We start from the raw sequence: 19,517 nt of genomic DNA on the forward strand, positions 1-19,517 counted from the left end.
AGATCTGACTTAATGCGACAGACCGAGTTGGGTCTATTTTCTTTGACAGACCGAGTCAGGTCTGAGTATTCTCTATAGACCGACTTGGTCTGAATAGACTAAGTCATATTTGACTTAATGCGACAGACCGAGTCGGGTCTATTTTCTTTGATAGACATAGCTAGATCCATATTCAGAGCAGACCAACTCAGTCTGGATAGATTGAGTTGGGTTTGCTTTCGACGAATTGACATAGTCCAAATTGAGTCGAGTGTGCTCTTGGCAAACTGACTCAATCTAAATCAAGTCAGTCTAGCAATTGGGTTAGACTGACTCGGTCTAGACTGAGTCAACCAGGTTTTAAAAAATATAATGAATAATAAAATATATAAATATATATGGGAATATATAAGCGGATATGGACATGTTCATGGAGAGGGGTGAAACTCGAGAAGGTGAATACCTTGGTTTTTCCAATACGAGTCAGATCCGGGTTTAGATCCAAACTTTAATCGGATCGCGTGTACCTCAAGTGGATCCAAAACTAATTGGATATAGTTGGGGTTAGTCCAAATCCAAGTCTTTTCCATAGTTGACACTAGACTTGTGTCAAACTATCACGAAAAAGGTTTGGATCGGGCGTACCAGATCCAAGATCTTGTCAGAGTTATAGTTGAAAACTTAAATGATCCGCTTTGGAATAAGAGTGGATTTTGATCCAGAATTTAATCAAAAGATTCAGTTAAACTAAATCTAAACTGTAATGAATGCGAATTAGATATCCAGTTAAACTAAATCTGAACTATAATGAATGTGAATTAGATATGGTGTAAAGACAAAATGAATCAGAAAAAAAATTATATGAACCCTTGGATGTTGAAGAATAAAAAAACTATTTTACCCTCGATATGCTCAATTAGTAAATGGGGCATAACTTTTCATCCTAATATCGAATTTAAGTAATTTTTGGGTCTTTGGATTCTTCTTTTCAAGTAAGATCCATTAGCAGGGGATATGATGGCAAACTCTACAAAAACAGAGTTAGAGTTTGGCATTAAAGTCTATAGGTATTTTTATAATTTTTCATAAAGACAGGACTTTAAATTATGATACGGGATATTTGTCTATTTCAGATCAGAGCTTGCGAGAAGGCTAAGGTTATTCTTTAGAATTAGAATTTAAGCGTTTTAGGTAAGTGAACATTTGCAAATTTCTTCTTAGTTAAATAAAATACATGCTAGTTGTAGTTTATTTTGAATAGAATAACTGTTTTGTATGCTTAGGAATTTATAACCTTGATGTTTAGTATGATACTTAAACATGATGATACATGTTGCATGTTTCTTGGTTTGTGACATGATTTAAATTATGAATGTATCCTGTGTGGAGAAAGTCATGAAATTACTCCATGTAAAATATTGATGTATGATTTTAACCAATGTGTGTAGAATTTTAGAGTTTTGGGATATGATCTGTCTTGAGAATGTCACACTTATGCCTTGAGCGTGTTATTGCAAGTGTCATGATTTAATGAGTTGACTTTGTAGTGAGTCGTCATCCTTAAATAAATGACATATGAATACATGTTAAAAGTTGTTAGTTGATATACATTGAGGATTGTATAAGGCACTAACTTTAAGAAATGAAACTTGAAAGAATAATGTGTATAGGATAACAATACAGATCATGATAAAAAACTCTAGTAGGTGAGACATGGTCTAGGGCATTGTTTGGGGTGTGTACCTCGTTCGTACCTCGAGATTTGCTCAGAAATTCCTACGTAACCTTTAGGGGTTAAAAACTTTGCCTACGAGACACACGTAGGATGTAACATGAACCACAAAACCTTGGGGCCATGTATAGTTTCTTTAGTACCTTGGGGGCATGTATAGCCACCTGAGCTCTTCGGCTAGATATCGATGAGTACTTTGTAGCTCTCAGTTTACAATCGGCGAGCAGTTGCAATATTTGTGTCTATAGTCTAGGCCAGTTCATATGTCTAGCAAATATCATAATCTATGAGTTATCTATACGGGTTGTTACGCCTAAGAAGGCTATTATCGAAATAACCGATTATAGTAGAATGTGAATGTCTACTTTGAAAATGATGATATAAAGAACGGTAAAGGGAGTAAAATCTATAAACAACATGTGTGCTTAGTTAGCAAATTAAATAAAGATTAGGAGCTTAGAGCTTACTAATGTTATAACGATCGTGTCTAATTTGTAAATATAAACTTACTGAGTTGTAGACTCACCCCCTCTCTTTGTTGCAACTATAGGTTCATGGACTGCTGCCAATTAGGGGTGGCAATCGGGTCGGGTTGGCGTGTCAGCATACCTCAACCCGAACCCGACCCGTTTAATAAACGGGTAACCCGACACGACCCGCCAACCCATTTAATAAATGGGTTGGGTCGGGTAAACGGGTTTTCAGGTTGGCGGGTCGGGTTGGCGGGTTGACGGATCGGGTTGGCAGGTCGGGTTGACGGGTCGGGTTGGCGGTCGGTTTGGCGGATTGACGGGTCGGGCAAACGGGTTGGCGGGTTGACCCACCCACCTAACCCGTTTATTAAACGGGTCAGCCGGGTTGGCGGGTTGGCATACCCCCAACCCGAACCCAACATGTTTAATAAACGGGTTACACGGGTCGACCCGTTTATTAAATGGGTTGGCTTAAGCCCAACCCGAACCCACCTAAGCGGCGGGTTGGCGGGTCGGGTCAGAAATTACCACCCCTACTGCCAATAGAAGAAACTAATCGTGAACTTTTGACTTAGCTGGCACCCGACATCACAACATTTGAAGTATTATTTATTTTACATTTTAATTTATTGTGCTTATGTAATTATGACACTTTCATTTGTATGAAAACAATTATTATTAATGGATGTATGAACCTTTTATTCTTATAAAAAAAAGTTTCTGACATATTTTTTTATGTTAATTTTTCTTTGGGAACTAACGTCCACGAACCTAAGCTCGAGAATCCCCAGTTTGGATCATTAAAGTTTATTCTCCAGCTCTACTTTGAGTTCGAGCTGAGCCTGAATAGTGAAAATACTTGTCAAGCCGAGCTTTTGAAGCTATAGCCTGGCTCAAACCCTGCTAGTGTTGTCCTCTAGCAGCACATGATCCACGCGGGAAGAGGACTAGGACACACTATTCTTTGTCAGATTTTCAATAAGAATAGAATAACAAGACACGAGAGTGAGCTGGACTACCGGAGTATCCTTGTGACATAGGGCGCTGCCCTCCGGCATAGATTTCTCGATGTCAAGTCATCGAAGTCTCTAAAGCAAACTCTCGATAGGATCTTATGGTACATAGTTTGAAATTCCAGGTGTAGATTTTGAACACCAGAAGAAGATTCATTTGTATTGATATTCGACTCGTTCTTGAGGGTCCAGATCTGGTTAGTTGGGTCAGGTCCGACACGTTGACAGCCCTACGATTGAGCACAATTTGGTGATGAGTTCGCAAAAAGTGCGGTCACGATGATGGTGCTATCAGTGGATCGGTTCTATTTCAGGTATTCGACCCGACCTGAATCTCAACAGGCACAAAAAGTACTGATTCAAATTTTATTCGGGGTGACCTGACCTAAATCACATTCTGGTTGGGTTTGGGCTATAATTTTTGTTGGATATTGGACCTGATCCAACCCTTTTAGTAACACAGATTCCTTTCTGCACGGGCAGTGTGCAATGGATTGGACCCGACTGAATTTGACACAATGTCCTGATCTTAAAAAAAGAACTCACTGTGATTTTGGATCGGACTCAAATTTAGCATGCAGAATCTTATTCAGAATCAACATTTTTTTGTGGAATCTAGATTTAGATTTGGATCAAATCCAACCAATTTGCACTTTTTAAATATAAAACCCATCCTTTTAATATTCTTTTCATCGGATCCAGCATGATCATGTCAACGTTGGATCCGGCTTCAGCTCTGCTATATTGGATCTAGCTCAGATCCTGATCCCTGTTTGGGATCTGGTGCATAACACTTGGGTTCTTATCCATATCTAATATGCCCCGGCCTGTATCCAGCCAGTTTGTGCTATCGGAATGTGATCTCTAAGGGCCCGATTAGTGCCTTTAGGAGCAAAAAATTTGCATTGGAATAAGAGCCCAATCCAAGTCCGAATACAACAAAAATCCTAATCGGACCAAAATCCGAATCCGAATACATACAAATGTAGGATTTTAAGCATGTCGAACCAAATTAAGTTTTGCCCGATCCACATCTGACTTAGAATTTGAATCCGATTACTAGGAATGACAATGAATCAGATGTTATCAGACATCCCATTGAATTCGATCCTGTTTCATTGCACTTGGAAAGCTTTAACCATATCTGATTATAATCAGATGCAAATATGGTTTTGATTTTTGCTAAAGAATCCGACAAATATCTGAATTTGACAGATATTCGAATCCCTTTACATGTAAAAGAGTGGATCTGGTATGAGCTTTTCACCATCCAAATCCGAATTGGAATTCAAATCCCTTTAGCCAACATCAAATTAGTCAATATTGTATTGGCCACATCCCATCTGAATCCAATCCGTTTATATCCAGATTATGCTAGATTATGGTAAGTTTGGACTTAGTAACGCTTAGATCTAACCCCAACCATAGTGACAAATATCACGAGAAATTGCCTGAAAGTCTAAAACGGCAATTTCTTGCAAGTTTTTCAAAATATCGTGAGATTATGAAAAAACATAAATACCGCAATTTAAACATGACGTGTATGTTTTAAACGGCTATTTATAGTGGAAAAACTGTGTATTTTTATTTTTAATTAAATTTTATTAATATTTTCTTTAAATTTTATTTTTATTTTTAATTTATTATTTTATTGTTGAGATTATGCTAGATTATGGTAAGTTTGGACTTAGTAACGCTTAGATCTAACCCCAACCATAGTGACAAATACCACGAGAAATTGCCTGAAAGTCTAAAACGGCAATTTCTTGCGAGATTTTCAAAATATCGTGAGATTATGAAAAAACATAAATACCGCAATTTAAACATGACATGTATGTTTTAAACGACTATTTATAGTGGAAAAACTGTGTATTTTTATTTTTAATTAAATTTTATTAATATTTTCTTTAAATTTTATTTTTTTTATTTTTAATTTATTATTTTATTGCTGAGATTTTGCCGAAAAAAATGAAAGATTTTATGAAATTTTTTCAATTTCTCGCGAGTTTTTGAAAAACGAGAAATTTCCGATAAAAACGTTTGTCGCTATGACCCCCCAACTCGACCAGTTTACATCCCTATGCGAAATCTTTACTTCAATCACCCATGAACCGTATCCAGATCCGACCCGTTTTTTACTTGTAAATAAGTCAAAATTTTAAGGGTAGAAGAGTAAATGGCTTTTAAACCCTAACATGTAAAGAAACCAGACCCCCTCTTCCCTCTCATTTCTTCCTCTGCGGACAGGAGCGCCTCCATCATCGTCGCCATGGGTGAGATCGATGGTTCCTTTTCCCATGGAATCGAAATCCTAGGATTCTATTTTCCGTCTCTCCCTTTCGTTTTGATCATGTCTTAATCTCATTTTCTCTTCGTTTTCTGACTCGAAATTTCCCTGGTATTCCCTTTTCCTCTTGGGTAGCGAGGATCAAGGTTCACGAGCTCAGGGCGAAGACGAAGACGGAGCTTCTGAACCAACTGAAGGATCTGAAAGCCGAGCTCGCTCTGCTTCGCGTCGCCAAGGTCACCGGTGGCGCCCCGAACAAGCTCTCCAAGATGTGATTCCTCTTCCTCATCGTTCTTTTGATCTTTTCTAGAGTTTGTTTTGGGTTCGGATTCTGCCGTTTGGTTCTCGGTTTTGGATGATCTCGAGCTTTCTCGGTATCTCCCGGGGCTTGGATTGCTTTGGTGTTCTGTTCGGGTTGTGCTGAGTTTTGTGAGACTTTTTTGTTTGTTTTGGGCGAAATGCAGAAAGGTGGTGAGGCTGTCGATCGCGCAGGTGCTGACAGTAATCTCGCAGAAGCAGAAGGCAGCGCTCAGGGAGGCCTACAAGAAGAAGAAGTACCTGCCCCTCGACCTCAGGCCCAAGAAGACCCGAGCCATCCGACGAAGCCTCACCAAACATCAGGTCGACCTCTCTCTCTCACACACACGCAGTCGCTAGTTGGGTCATGGGTGTATAAAAAAATGCTACTCATGCATCTATCTTAGAAAAGTATACGCTAATAAGTAAATCTTCTTCTTTTCCCCCCACTTAGATGCATTTAAGTACGTCTTGTTTCCTTACTTGGGTTGAAGTTACTATTCCAATCAATATTTGCATTTATCAATATTTGGATAAAGTTTCTGGATTCTTATGGCCGGTTTTTAGTTCATAAATCAACATCATCGTTATGTTTTATAGGATACAGACTTGTTTGGATTTTTAGTCCGACTCAGAACAATTTATGCGGCACACAATTATTAAAATTTATTACGGATATCGTAGTTTTGAGCTAAAAAAGATTTAGTTTCTCATTGCACTCGATCCATGAATCTCGCATCTCTTAAGATTGCCATGACAATTAGAGATAATGTTTTGAAGATACTTAAAATTTATGAGGAGAAAGAAAAAGAGAGATTGTTTGTTTCACCTCATAGTTTCATATTGTGGTGCCCACTTATCTCACTGTGTTTTACAACCATCCTCTTCTGATGTGATCCAATGAAACCAATGCCTATATAAAAAAAGTGTCAATTGACTTTTTTTTTTGGAATTTGAAATGTTACATAGTCTACAAATTTTGCTCCAAGTGATCCTCAATTCAACTTTAATAGGCGTTATATGAGATAAGTGGGTTCCTAATGCAAAATGTGTGATGTGTGGCTAGCCAACATGCTTTTCCAGCAATGACCATAATAACAAGGTTTTCTTGGCTTGATTACTAGAGATTCTGGCTCCGTGCAGGCAAGTTGGAGCCTGTACCCCGAAATGAGGATGGTGTTTGGAGTTAGCTTACTCTCTCGGGAGCACAACCCTTTGTCCTGGCCTTTGTAGCATGTGTGGATTTTTGCATATATCTGCAGTTCTGTTTTGTTCCTTTTTTCGCAGATATTCTGTGTTTTTTATGAGACTGCACTTATTATGGGTACATATTTTATATTGTTTTATGTTATTTGTATATGAACAATGCCTTTAAATTCCAGCTTGTAGGACATGCTGATTCACTATCTGATTTATAATCATAGGAATATTATTGCTGTTTTCAAGTACTTAAGATTTCATTCTAGTAATCATTGGGCTGATGAATTTTCTGTCATGTTATTTCATATCAAATCCTTACAGCCTTGTGGTGCCTTGCACCTGGATGTTAAAGAGTTTGTAAACTATTGGTGTGATTGATTTTGCTCGATATAGCTGGTACTGAATTTCTTTTTCAACAGAAGGATCTGAATTTTTTCTAGTTGAAATGCTCTAAGAAAAATAAGGACCAGAAATTTTGTGGAATGAGGATAAATACATATATTTGGGAACTTCTCCGTATGTTATGTTCAAAAACACTCGTAGAAGGCAGCCATTTTTCTGAAAAATTAGAAGAGAGGCTATTTGATTCTAAGAAAAGTTATAGTCTACCGTAAATGAAGATTAGCTAAGCAATAAATTCACAATTCACAAGTTTGCAAGTCTTGATGAGATCCATCAAACTGCACATTCTGTTCTTTGTCTTGGTGTTACTTATTGCTTCGGCATGTGTCACATTTTTGCTTAGTCTTGCTTCTACATATTTCATGAGCTTTGATGATTAAACTCATGCACCAGTTAGCTGTTGGATAAGCATTGGTATGTTGAAATACTATCAAAGCAATAGAGTTCCAACCATGAGAGAGATAGCAAAGAAGATGAGAAGAGAAACTTCATTAACCTTGAAATGAGAAAAATCCAATCATATAAGGGGACATCCCTTCTACCCTATTACAAGACAAAAACTGTTGACACTTTCTACTACTTGAGAAAATACAAAAATACCCCTAAAAGCAATGCTATGTACATATAAATATAAAAGAGGCAGCACACAGTAACGGTAAGATACATATGATACATAAGTCTCAACACTCCCCCTCAAGCTTGAGATGATGCAAGTTGAATCATCATACGCTTGGAAAGGAATAAACTAAAATGTAAAGGAGTAAGACTCTTCGTGAAGACATTTTCTATCTGATCCTTAGTGCCCACATGCTAAAGTGAGCTCCATATTCATAGGCCTTCCTTGTTAAGTGACTATCTATCTCAATTTGCTTAGTTCTTTCATGAAACTCTGGATTCTTTGCAATATGAATGACTTTCATATTGTCACAATATAAGGAAGTTCGTCAATCACCTGGATTGGACCGCAACTGGGTCGTGATTTAGCACTGCCGATCCAACCCATTAAATAAAAATTTTATCATGTATTTTATTATATTAATGCATAATTCTTATATAAAGTCAATTGTTATGAAGAATCTAATATTGTTCAATGAAAAAAGTTAATAATCATGTATAATTATGTGTTTTTGCAACTTATCTATTGACATATTAGCTTGAAGTTTAATTATTTCCATGTCTTATTCATGTGCTTACACTATAAAATATAGTCTTGACTTGTTCAAGTCATCGAGTTAACCTGCCTACTTGGTAACCCAGTAGGGGTCCGATTCGAGCTCGAGTCACAAATTTGCCAACTATGCTGTATTCTGCTTCACTGTAGATAACACAACTCTTTGTTGTTTCTTACTTTTTCAAGAGATATTAGCTCTCAAGAAAAATACAAAATCCAATTTTAGAAAGACGATCCCGAGTAGAGTCCCCAAAATCAGCATCACAATAAGCTCTCAACTCTGTAGAAGAAGACAATGAAAAGAACATACTATAGTGCATGGTGTCCATCACATATCTAATGATCCTGAGAACTGCAGCAAAATGGACCGTCCTGGGGGAGCTCATAAACTGACTAACCAGATGAACTGCACAAGTTAGAATATAGTCAATTATATCAAATTCTCAACTAACTACCTATATACCACTAAATCTTTTAATTCTACTTCATCTGAAGACCTTAGTTTTAAATTTGCTTTCATTGGAGAACTAACTTTCTTTGAATCATTTGCCAATCTTGCATTCACAACCAAATTAGTTGAGATAGTTATACTCTCTCTTCTAGTATGCAATCTCTAAACCAAGGGAATAATTTAGATTTCCCAGATCTTTCATTTAAAAAATACTGGCTAGTTCTTGATATCATCCTCCTTTTGCAAATCGTCTTCTGGAATAATCATATCATCAACATATAACACTGATATGCATTTCCCTTGTATGGAAGATGATAAAACTAGGCTGGGTCATGATAACTCTTCTCAAAACAAAGAGATTTGACAACAGAACTGAATTTTTTAACTAAGCATGAGGTGCCTGTTTGAGTCCATACAAACCCTTTTCAACTTGCAAACTCTACCCTCATGATATGAGCAACTCCATGTAAACCTCCTCATCTAGATCACCATTCAAGAAAGCATGGGATCAAGTTGTTAATGTCCATGGTAGTGCAGTTCATGACTTTTTGAGAACTTTTATGATGTTTCTTGGGTCATAAATAGTGCAAACATAGACTGTTAGCTTGCAAGTTTCCATGGAGGATGACAGAACCTCGTTGGTAAATATTGTACTAATAGCTGTACTGGTAGAAGATATGGGTTAAGGGCAATATTTTGTACTTGATATTTATACAGGAAAGAGTCATTGCAAGAATTTCAAAATGTAATAGACTGCCATTAGTGTTTGCTGGTCTGAAGCTTATGTGCAGAGCTTGCCAGCTATGAAGCTCAGATAGATGTCGAATTGCAATGGTTGGGCTTTCTGTAGTAGTATCTAAGGTCTTGCATTAGAACAATGTTCGTGCTAACAGGTGGAAGATGCTCCATGTTAGATAACCGGTATTTTAGATGGGATATGGTCTTCAGTTGTTTGACCAATCTGAAGGGAGGTGCTTTATGTTGCTGGCTTCCTTTTTTCTTTTCTCCCAAATTTCGAAAGTTCTTAACTTCATTATATTCAGCGTTTTTTATTTCTGAATGTCATACTAGGTATGCACACTAATTCATCATTTGCAAAAACATAAATAATGTTTCCGCAAGATGTATATTGTTTCTGTTTTTTTCAGTAGCATTATTTGCTTTGCTCATGATTTCCATAACAGTGCAGTTCAATTTTTATGAAGTTATTTATAAATTGTAAAGAAGCCAAACCAATATAAGTTGGAAGTGTCCAGCCTTTGTGATTATATAGATTCTTATTGATAATTGCTTAATAGTTTTTTCGGTAGGCTAATTGCTTAACAGTTATTTATTTTACATGCCTCCTGAATTAATCTTGAATAATAAACCATAGTAGGTATACTTTGTTTTAACTTTTAACCTTGTTATACCTTTTTAGCTTGGAAGAATACCTCTCTCGTGCATGCATGCATGTGTGCCCATGTTATAGTGATCGATTGGTTTTTGTTGGTCAAGTTCATTCACGCTTGGCTTCACATGTGCAGGCATCTTTGAAGACAGAGCGCGAGAAGAAAAGGGAGAAGTACTTCCCGATCAGGAAGTATGCCATCAAGGTGTAGGCAGATGAACTCTAGAGCTATCATTTGTTTTTAGATTAGAGACTAAAAATGTCTCAGTTTTTGTGGGAAACTGGTTTTGTTGTGTCTGGAATACATTCTGAGGTTATTTTTGCCACTGGAAAAATATAGGATTGCAATTTGGAGCTTGTATTTAATTTATTATTTTCTTTAGTTCATTATTTTACAAGATCTGGCGTAGTTTTTGGTATACCGACCAGCTGACAAACTTTTTGCAACTGTCTTGGGAATGTTTAGCACCCTCATAGTCATAGCGGATGAAATTCTCACATGAACTAAAATCAGGTGGTTGGTGTCATATATTTAGGTTGTTTTATCAAGTTCTTGGTGTTCACCAATCAAGGGATGATGATGGCTAGATATCTCGTGAGAAAAACGTTTCTTTATGATCTTACGCAGTTTGGTTCATAGTTAATATATGATAGTTATGGGCCAGGAGCATTTTGGCATCAACTGTGAGGCCTACCTGTTGAGCACTTGATAATTATGATATAATTAGACAGGATAGCACTGTCATATCCGAGGGGTATTGGGTTCGAATTCTTGGGGGGTTATCCCCCAGCTGGCCTATTGAAAAAAAAAACTAGATAACAGTCTAAGGTCTGAGCCGAGTCCTCTGGCCCTATTAATGCTCTAATATTTTAAAATGAGGATGGTAAATGGGCTTTTTTCTACCTTAATCGGGTGTGACCTGTATCTTAGAGTTTTTTTTTGAAAGACAAAGCTGGGGCTAAGCAGACCCCCCACCAGTTATTATTCAATCGTACCACTGGGGTTTTGAACCTGCAACGCCACACCACAGAGAGTGAGTTGGGTAATGACTTCCAAAAAGGAATATTCATTTTGCACTTTCATTGACGTTGTGAAGTGAGCTGCTTTATTAACAGGAGCTGATTAAGATATGTGATCAATGGGTTCATGTTACGACTGATAAATCACTATGATTCGTAAAAGTGGACTTTATTTACTGTTGATTCAACTGGCTATCCTTTTATTCTTGCTGGGATATTGAGCCTTGCCAAGCTTCTGGTTTCCAGTTTCAGCATTGGAAATTAATTTGTTACATCTTATATAGTTTGTATTAATATATTCTTTGGATATTTCTATATATTGGTATTGAAAAGAAAATAATAAGTTTACCTTAGACTTCGCTCCCCTCTCCAACAGATCCATTGCTCCTTTTTCAAATAATCAAGGGTATGATCGTTCTTCATGGTTTCTTTGCTCTTCAACTGTCCTTTACAGGAAAATGGAATCATATGAAAATGTATTATATGATTCTAAAATCTTGTGATTGTTCCTGGGTAAGTAGGCTGAAAACATGGGATTGTATGAGGGAGCTGGATGTTAGGTTGCACTATCATAACCGAGGGATTTTGGCTTCGAATCACATGGGGGTTATCCCCAGCTAGCTTCTATAAAAAGCTATAAAAACAAAGGCATGTCAAAAACATGCATTCTGCTTGTTACCCCTAGATATGAAAGTGTGGAAGTGGGTTGATTGAATCTATGGAAATTGGTCACAGCTCAAGCATGTGTTGCAGGAACCAACTCGTTTCATGGATACAGCCTGTTATAAAAAAACCTGTCGATCTTCCGTCCTTGTTTCGTGCTGAGGGATGTGCTTTCTGGGCTCAAACCTCATGATGCCCATTCAACTTGCAACATCACGAACCACCCTGAGGCTAGTTGTGCGAAGCCTTTGTGGGCCTTGATCTATCAAAGTTGCATGATGCAATATGGCCATTTTGTCTCATGAAGGTTTTTGTCCGAGAAAGGCCTCCCTAATCTTAGCTTGTTAATCTACTCCAGTTGACGTGTACCGTTTATGTGTTCCAAGTTGTGTTGCTGAATTAATGCAAACTAATATGGGAGGGTCGCATGTCTAGAGCATTAGCCTTCATGATCAAAATGAAGCATTCACCCAGATAATGGTTCAGTTTGACATTTGAATGGATGCTATGTTATTTTCTTGAATTGTTGATACCACAATAGTTGTGAAAGTGTTGGCTTCAAGTAGGAAAACACAGGTTGCATATGGTTTCGTTTTAGATTTAAACGATAGCCACATTGCCTGAGGTAGACATAGTTGCAATCCTGGCATGTAATTACTTATCTGGATAATCAACCCATTTATATTTTACACCATTAACTAGTACAAACCGTACATATCCTATCAGGTAACGTGCCAATTTCTTTTTTCTTTCTTTTTCCTGAAAGAACTGTGTCAAATTCTCTTTTTTCATATAAGACATTGGCATGAGGATTCAGAAAACAGGCAAAGCTTTCCAAACAGAGAGAGAGAGAGAGAGAGAGAGAGAGAGAGAGAGAGAGAGAGAGAGAGAGAGAGAGAGAGAGAGAGAGAGAGAGTCCTATTGTTTATGAAACAAGATGTCTCCGGCGATCAAGGTTCAATTCTCATAGGCGTCACACCTCTGGGCAAGCTGACGTCCAACATAGGCCCTGGAGGTGGGGGTTCTTATCTTGGAGTTTTACGCTGTTGGTGTCAGGTATGACAGGCTGATCCAGCGTAACCAGGTCTTTGTACTGGGTGTGGTTTCTTTGGGTTATAAATTAAAAAACAGAAATTGGTGGTACTGTACAACAAATATGACACATTTCTCGAAATTCTTTACAATTTTTGCTATTCTCTCCATGTCCAAAATCACAAATATTTAGTTAAAAAAAACTTTTTACCTTTCACACATGCAATTTCTTAAATATATGCGAATTTCGTCTCAAATATGTGATAGTTTTTTGCCTCTATTCTTAATCCTGTAACTTTTCTGTTTTGAGTCAGAACCAAAAACCCCTATAGGGTTCTCGGTTTTGAGCTCCAAAACCAGAATAGAAGCATGCTATGTACACTGAAACATGTGCAACTATGCTTTTTCTGTTTGTTTTATGCTATTTTCTAGCCACATGTGTTGAAAAAAAAAAGGGCAGACATAGATAAGGACATTAGCTTTTCAACGACACTATGATCACCTTGATTTGATATATGGTTAGGTTGAAATGTCATCTGAAAGATAAACTATCCGGTTGTTCCAGTATGTAGAGCATACTTTTATTCCGGTTTTGGGTCTAAAAAAAAACCTTAAAGGGGTTTTTGGCTTTTACTCAAAATAGAAAAGTTATAGGCCTATGTCTCAGCTTTTCAACGACTATAAAAATGTATGTTTTCGACATCATAGTGGAGAGATACAAACATGAGAATAGAGACTATTCTGCAAAAAATATATATACGATTTTCACATATATTTTTTATGATTTTCAATTAAATATATGCAGAGTTCCTCCTATATATGCGATTTTTCTTTTAAACATGTGATTTTCTCTTAAATATATTGAATTTTCTCTTATATATGCGCTTTTTTTTAAACATGTAATTTTTTCCTAAATATATGTGAATTTTCTCCTATATATATGATTTTCTTTTTAAATATATACGATTTTATCTTAAATATGTAATTTTACTCTTAAATATATGAATTTCATGAATGAAAAATCACATATATAGAAGAAACTCCACACATATTTAGGAGAAACTCTGAATATATTTAAGAAAAAATTGTATATAATATATAGGAGGTCCTTGATATATATATATATATATATATATATATATATATATATATATATATATATATATATATATATATATATATATATATATATATATATATATATAAGAGGAAAATCGATATATAGAAGAAAATTACATATATACGAGAAAAATTACATATATAGGAAGAACTTCACATATATTTAATTAAAACTCATATATATTTAAGAAAAAATCACATATATAAGAGAAAAATCACATATATTTAGGAGAGCATGCTTCTAATCCAATTTTATAGCTAAAAAATGAGAACCTTAGAGAGGACTCAAAACATAAAAGTTACAGGCCTATGTTTTAGCTTTTCAACGACTGTAAAAATGTAACTTTTCGACATTGGATCAGAGATACAAATCTACAGAGCATGCTTTTAATCTAGTTTTGAAGCTAAAAAATGGGAACCTTAGATGGGCTTACAATTTTGACTCAAAACAAAAAAGTTACAGTGCTATATCTTAACTTTTCAACAACTATAAAAACGTAAGTTTTCGACACTGTATCAGAGATATAAATCTTACAATAGAGACTTTTATGAAAAAACAATCATATATTTAGAAAATTCACATGTATTTAAGAAATCACATGGAAGAAGGGTAAAGAGATCTTTGTAAAACTAGATATTTATGATTTTGAAAATGAGAAGAACAACAAAAATTATAAGGTATTTTGAGAAACTCATCATATTTGTCGTACAATACAACAATTTTCCATTCGAAAAACTATCAAAATTGAGGAAAGAGAGAAAGGCCAAGTTAGGATTTTGTACGAGCTTTTACAATAGAAGTCAATTTTTTGATGTTGTTCATCTGATCATGAACGACTCTAAAGCAGAATTACCCATTGAACCAGATATATATATATATATATATATATATAGAGAGAGAGAGAGAGAGAGATTGTTCATGAAACATGATTTTAGTGTCCATCAATTATCAAATCCAAGAAAGAGAGGCAAAATTAAGGAGTTTGTACCAGGTTTTACAATGCAAGCGGACTTTTTAATGCTGTTCTATCTGATCATGAATGGCATCCCAAACCACGACAGAAATCCCACTTCACTGAACCATCTTTTTTTTAGCATTCAAAACTTAAAATAGAAAACACGTTTTGGGTATCTATTAAAAACATCCACAACAATCCCAATTAAACTATTTTGCTCTAGGGGTAAGTTTCACTTTCACCACCTTCTTTTCCCTCCAAGGGAAGTCTAAGATCTCAATATAACCGTACACACGATCACAACCAAATGGAACAATCACACAACTTTCAACTTCCCTGGATTCCTTAGATTGAAAATCTCAACGAACAAAGAGCCCACTACTCTCACCAAATAGATTTCTCACACCGTTCCCTGCATGAGCCCTAAAACTTCTTCCCTTGATCCAACCTTCTTTAAGCATCAACCACACTCTTCATCAAAGATATCAACTGCAGAAAGGTGCCCATCAAGTGAGATTCTCAAATACAAGCCTGGAAGGCAGCAAGAAGGACAAGGCACTTCTCTAAACTTCTCATCACTAGTGTTGCGCTCACATCGCTGGCTGAATTACAAGGCTGCATAGGCATAGACTCTCAAGTAGCAGGCTGACGCACACAGACGCGACTCACTGCTGCTGTAGGTGTGTTGCGCGCGCAGGCACAATGTACATGTATGCTTCAGTCTAGCGCACACAGGCACAAATCACTAAGGTGCGGCACACTTTGGCACGCACGACGGAGAAATGTGCACACAGGCGCTTGGAAGAAATGCGGTGCACGTGATAGAGTGTTGCTCACACGCAGGTGCATAGGAGCAATGCGATTGTCCACCGCACAAGCAGATGCGCACTGTCAGATGCACGTAACTGCTATCCGAGCTATGCAGCAGGGTGCAGGCGTGTGATCAGGCGCAAGAAGCTCAATTGCCGATCGCCTTATCCGACTCACCTCCGATCTGCACAAGTGATATATGACATGCGCTAATCAAATCGTTAAGAGCAAACTGAAGATCAATCAAAGTAATTGCACTCATCTAATTGCTAGAATTAGACGGTCAAGTGCATTGAGCTCTTAGATGCGTCAAGGCTGAGAACAAATGTGTGCTCGGCTCGCTTTGTCCTCAATCCACAATTGCTAGATCTATAGGAAGAGGTAGCAACGAAAATTCGGTTGATCTATTAGGTAAGATGATTGAGGTTCTTGAAGATCTAAACTAAACTAGCTAAAAATTAGTTTAACCTAAGTGTGCTTAAACTAAGAACTAGAGTTAAATTCTAATTTAGAGAAAAAAAAATTTATTCCAAATTTCTCATAATGAGCAATTACAACTGAAATGCACTATTTATAGTGCTATAAGCTTAGGCGCACTCTAGAAATGGGCGGCCCACACTTCAAAACCCATGGGAGATGATCTTTTGCATGAACTTGAGACTGCACCCATCTTGGACCTCTTGAAGTTAGCCGACACACATGTGGCGCACATGTGCTCCTTGGCACAAGCTGGACCAGTCGGCGTGTGTGTGGGCTTCTCCTTCACTCGGATGGTTGTTGGTACGCGTGCTTGTGTCGACTGCATGCACTTAGTCGGATGTGTATCATTCCCTCCCTCTTAAAAACTTCCTAGTCTTTGATGAAGTAAGTATGAAAAACTCTTGGGATCCTTGAAATCCCACCTTCTAGTGGGCATGTCTTCTCCCTTGTGACTTCCCTCTCTTGAAGTATAGAAATGTTCCATTATTTCGTTGAGAATATATGATTTCTCACTTTGAACATGATCCATTCGTACCCCGGATTGACATGTAACCTTTGAGATGACCATAAGATAATCCTCTTCTGATACAAAGCATCAGCTACAATGTTCTCCTTTTTTTTTTCTTGTATTTGATTTCAAAATCATAGACCAATAATTTGGTTAGCTATTTTTGTTGAAGCGGTGTTGACACCCTTTGCTGTAGAATGTATTTTAGGCTTTGATGATCCGTTTGGATGATGAAATATCACCCAAGCAAGTAGGGTATTCACTTCTCAAGAGCCAAGGTAATAGCTAATAGTTCTTTCTCATAAGTGGAGAAAGCACTACTCTTTCTCGAAAGAGCCTTGCTAAGATAGGCCAATGGATGCCTTTCTTGCATTAATAAAACTTCAATTCCAGTGTTATAAGCATCAGTTTAAAGGATGAATACCTTATTAAAATTGGGAAGACCGATGATGGGTGCTTCTACCATAGCTATCTTGAGTTTTTGAAAAGCTTGTTTGGCCCCTTCATTTGACTCACATGAATTCTTCTTCGACAATAAAGTGAGTGTTTGAGCGATGAGTGGCTAAACGATGATTCTATAATTCTAAATGAATCTTCTATAATATCCCGTAAGGTCCAAAAATCCTCTCAAAACTTTAATTGATTGAGGAGTAGGCCAATTAGTCATGGCCTCAATTTTATCTAGGTTGGCACTCACCCCTTGACTGTCCACAATGTGTCCAAGGTATGACACACTTCCTTGCTCAAAACTACATTTGTTTCTCTTGATGAATAAAGTGTGTTCTCTTAAAACTTTTGAGACTTGCCGCAAGTGCTCTAAGTGTTCTTCCCATGAAGAGCTATACACAAAAATATCATCGAAGAATACAAGAACAAACTTCCTCAACATTGGCTTAAAGATGTCATTCATTGTGCGTTGGAAGGTGGCTGGAGCATTTGTCAATGCAAATGGCACCACTAGAAACTCATAGTGGCCATCATGAGTGCTAAAAGCTGCCTTGGCTATGTCATCATTAGTCATTCTGATTTGGTGGTAGTCGACTCTTAAATCAAGCTTTGAGAAATACTTTGCCCCAAACAATTGATCCAATAACTCATCAATTATCGATATTGGATGCTTGTCTTTAAGGGTTACTTTGTTCAATGCCCTATAGTCAATACAAAACTGTTATGCGCTGTTTTTCTTGCGCACAAGAAGAACCAATGAAGAATAGACACTTGAACTTGGTCAAATAATGTCACTCTCAAGTATCTTTTGCACTAGTTTTTCCATTTTAGCCTTTTGTGTAAAAGCATACCGATATGGTCTTACACAAACTGGGTCTTGACTTGACAAAAGAAGGATGTGGTGGTCTTGTATTCGTGTTGGAGGTAGCCCCTTTGGTTCTTTAAAAACATCTTCATATATATCCAATAGAGCGCTCATGTCCAATCGTAATTCACTCAAAGGATTTAGTTCCTTATTTGGAATCACCGAATGTGCCACACATATCATGGCCATGTGAGTAGCTCTATATATTTGAGAGCTTCTTTACTATCTACAATCTCTTCACTCTGAGTGTTATTGGCTTTTAAAACCATGGACTTCTCCACCTTGACAAATGACATCCCATGTTATGCTCACTAAGGACCTCAACCAACACATTCCAAGAACAATGTCTTTCCTTTGCAATGAAAGAACAAACAAGTTAAGAGTGAATTGTGACCCTTGCAAATTCAGCTCCAGATCCTTGCAAAACTGTCCACACTTGAGATGACTACCATCTCCCAATATGACATCGAATTATGGATGCGAATGTAGTTTGCATTTGAGTCTTGGCACTAGGTCTTCTTGCACAAAATTGTGAGTAGATCCCGTATCAATTAGGATATTTACTCTCTTCTCCTTAAGAGTGTTGGACACTCTCATAGAATTTGATGTGTCCTTACATCCCAATGTGTAACATTGTCCACTAATTTCTTGGATGAATTGAGACTCTTCCAAGATTGATTCTTCCTCTTCATCCTAGTTTTCATCCAACTTGTCTTCTATAACAATTAAGCACTTGAGTGCTTTCAGTTTGCATTTATGCCCCACCAATCCTCTTTACAAACAAAACAAAACCCTTTTATTTTGAGTTCATAAATTTGGGCGTGTGAAAGATGTTCAGTTCTAGTGTTTATACCCTCCAAAAATTTCAGTCTCTTGTTTGGTATTGGCTTTGCATATTGCTTAGTACTAGAATTAGGGTTTGAGAAACTCTTGAAAATTCCTTACATTCGTCTTTATTTTTCTTCAATAACCTTCACTTGCATATAACACTCCTCAAGTGTGAGGGTTTTGAGCGATCAACTCATTTTAGATTTTATCTTTCAATCCTCCAACGAATGCACTCAAAAGAACATCGTCATTCCAAGCATCACACAAGTAACAAAGATCTTAAAATTGAGCTTGATATTCTTGGACCTAACCTATTTGACGAATTTGTTTCATTTTTACGTCGTAGTTTGTGTAAATAGTTGGTCCAAAGTGCTTGAGCAACTCACGCTCGAGC

General features: G+C 37.0%; 1 protein-coding gene across 1 annotated transcript; it reads left to right on the forward strand.

Moving 5' to 3' along the window:
* Positions 1-5,416: 5,416 nt before the first annotated feature.
* On the forward strand, positions 5,417-10,793 carry LOC149839757 (large ribosomal subunit protein uL29-like). The gene is made up of 4 exons (XM_090002808.1): positions 5,417-5,470; positions 5,620-5,755; positions 5,949-6,105; positions 10,532-10,793. Exons 1-4 carry the CDS (start codon positions 5,467-5,469, stop codon positions 10,604-10,606), a joined length of 372 nt encoding a protein of 123 aa, XP_089858934.1. The 5' UTR covers positions 5,417-5,466; the 3' UTR covers positions 10,607-10,793.
* Positions 10,794-19,517: the final 8,724 nt, after the last annotated feature.

The sequence above is a fragment of the Nuphar pumila genome, chromosome 4 (genome assembly GCF_984573655.1).
Source record: "Nuphar pumila chromosome 4, dmNupPumi1.hap1.1, whole genome shotgun sequence".
NCBI lineage: Eukaryota > Viridiplantae > Streptophyta > Magnoliopsida > Nymphaeales > Nymphaeaceae > Nuphar > Nuphar pumila.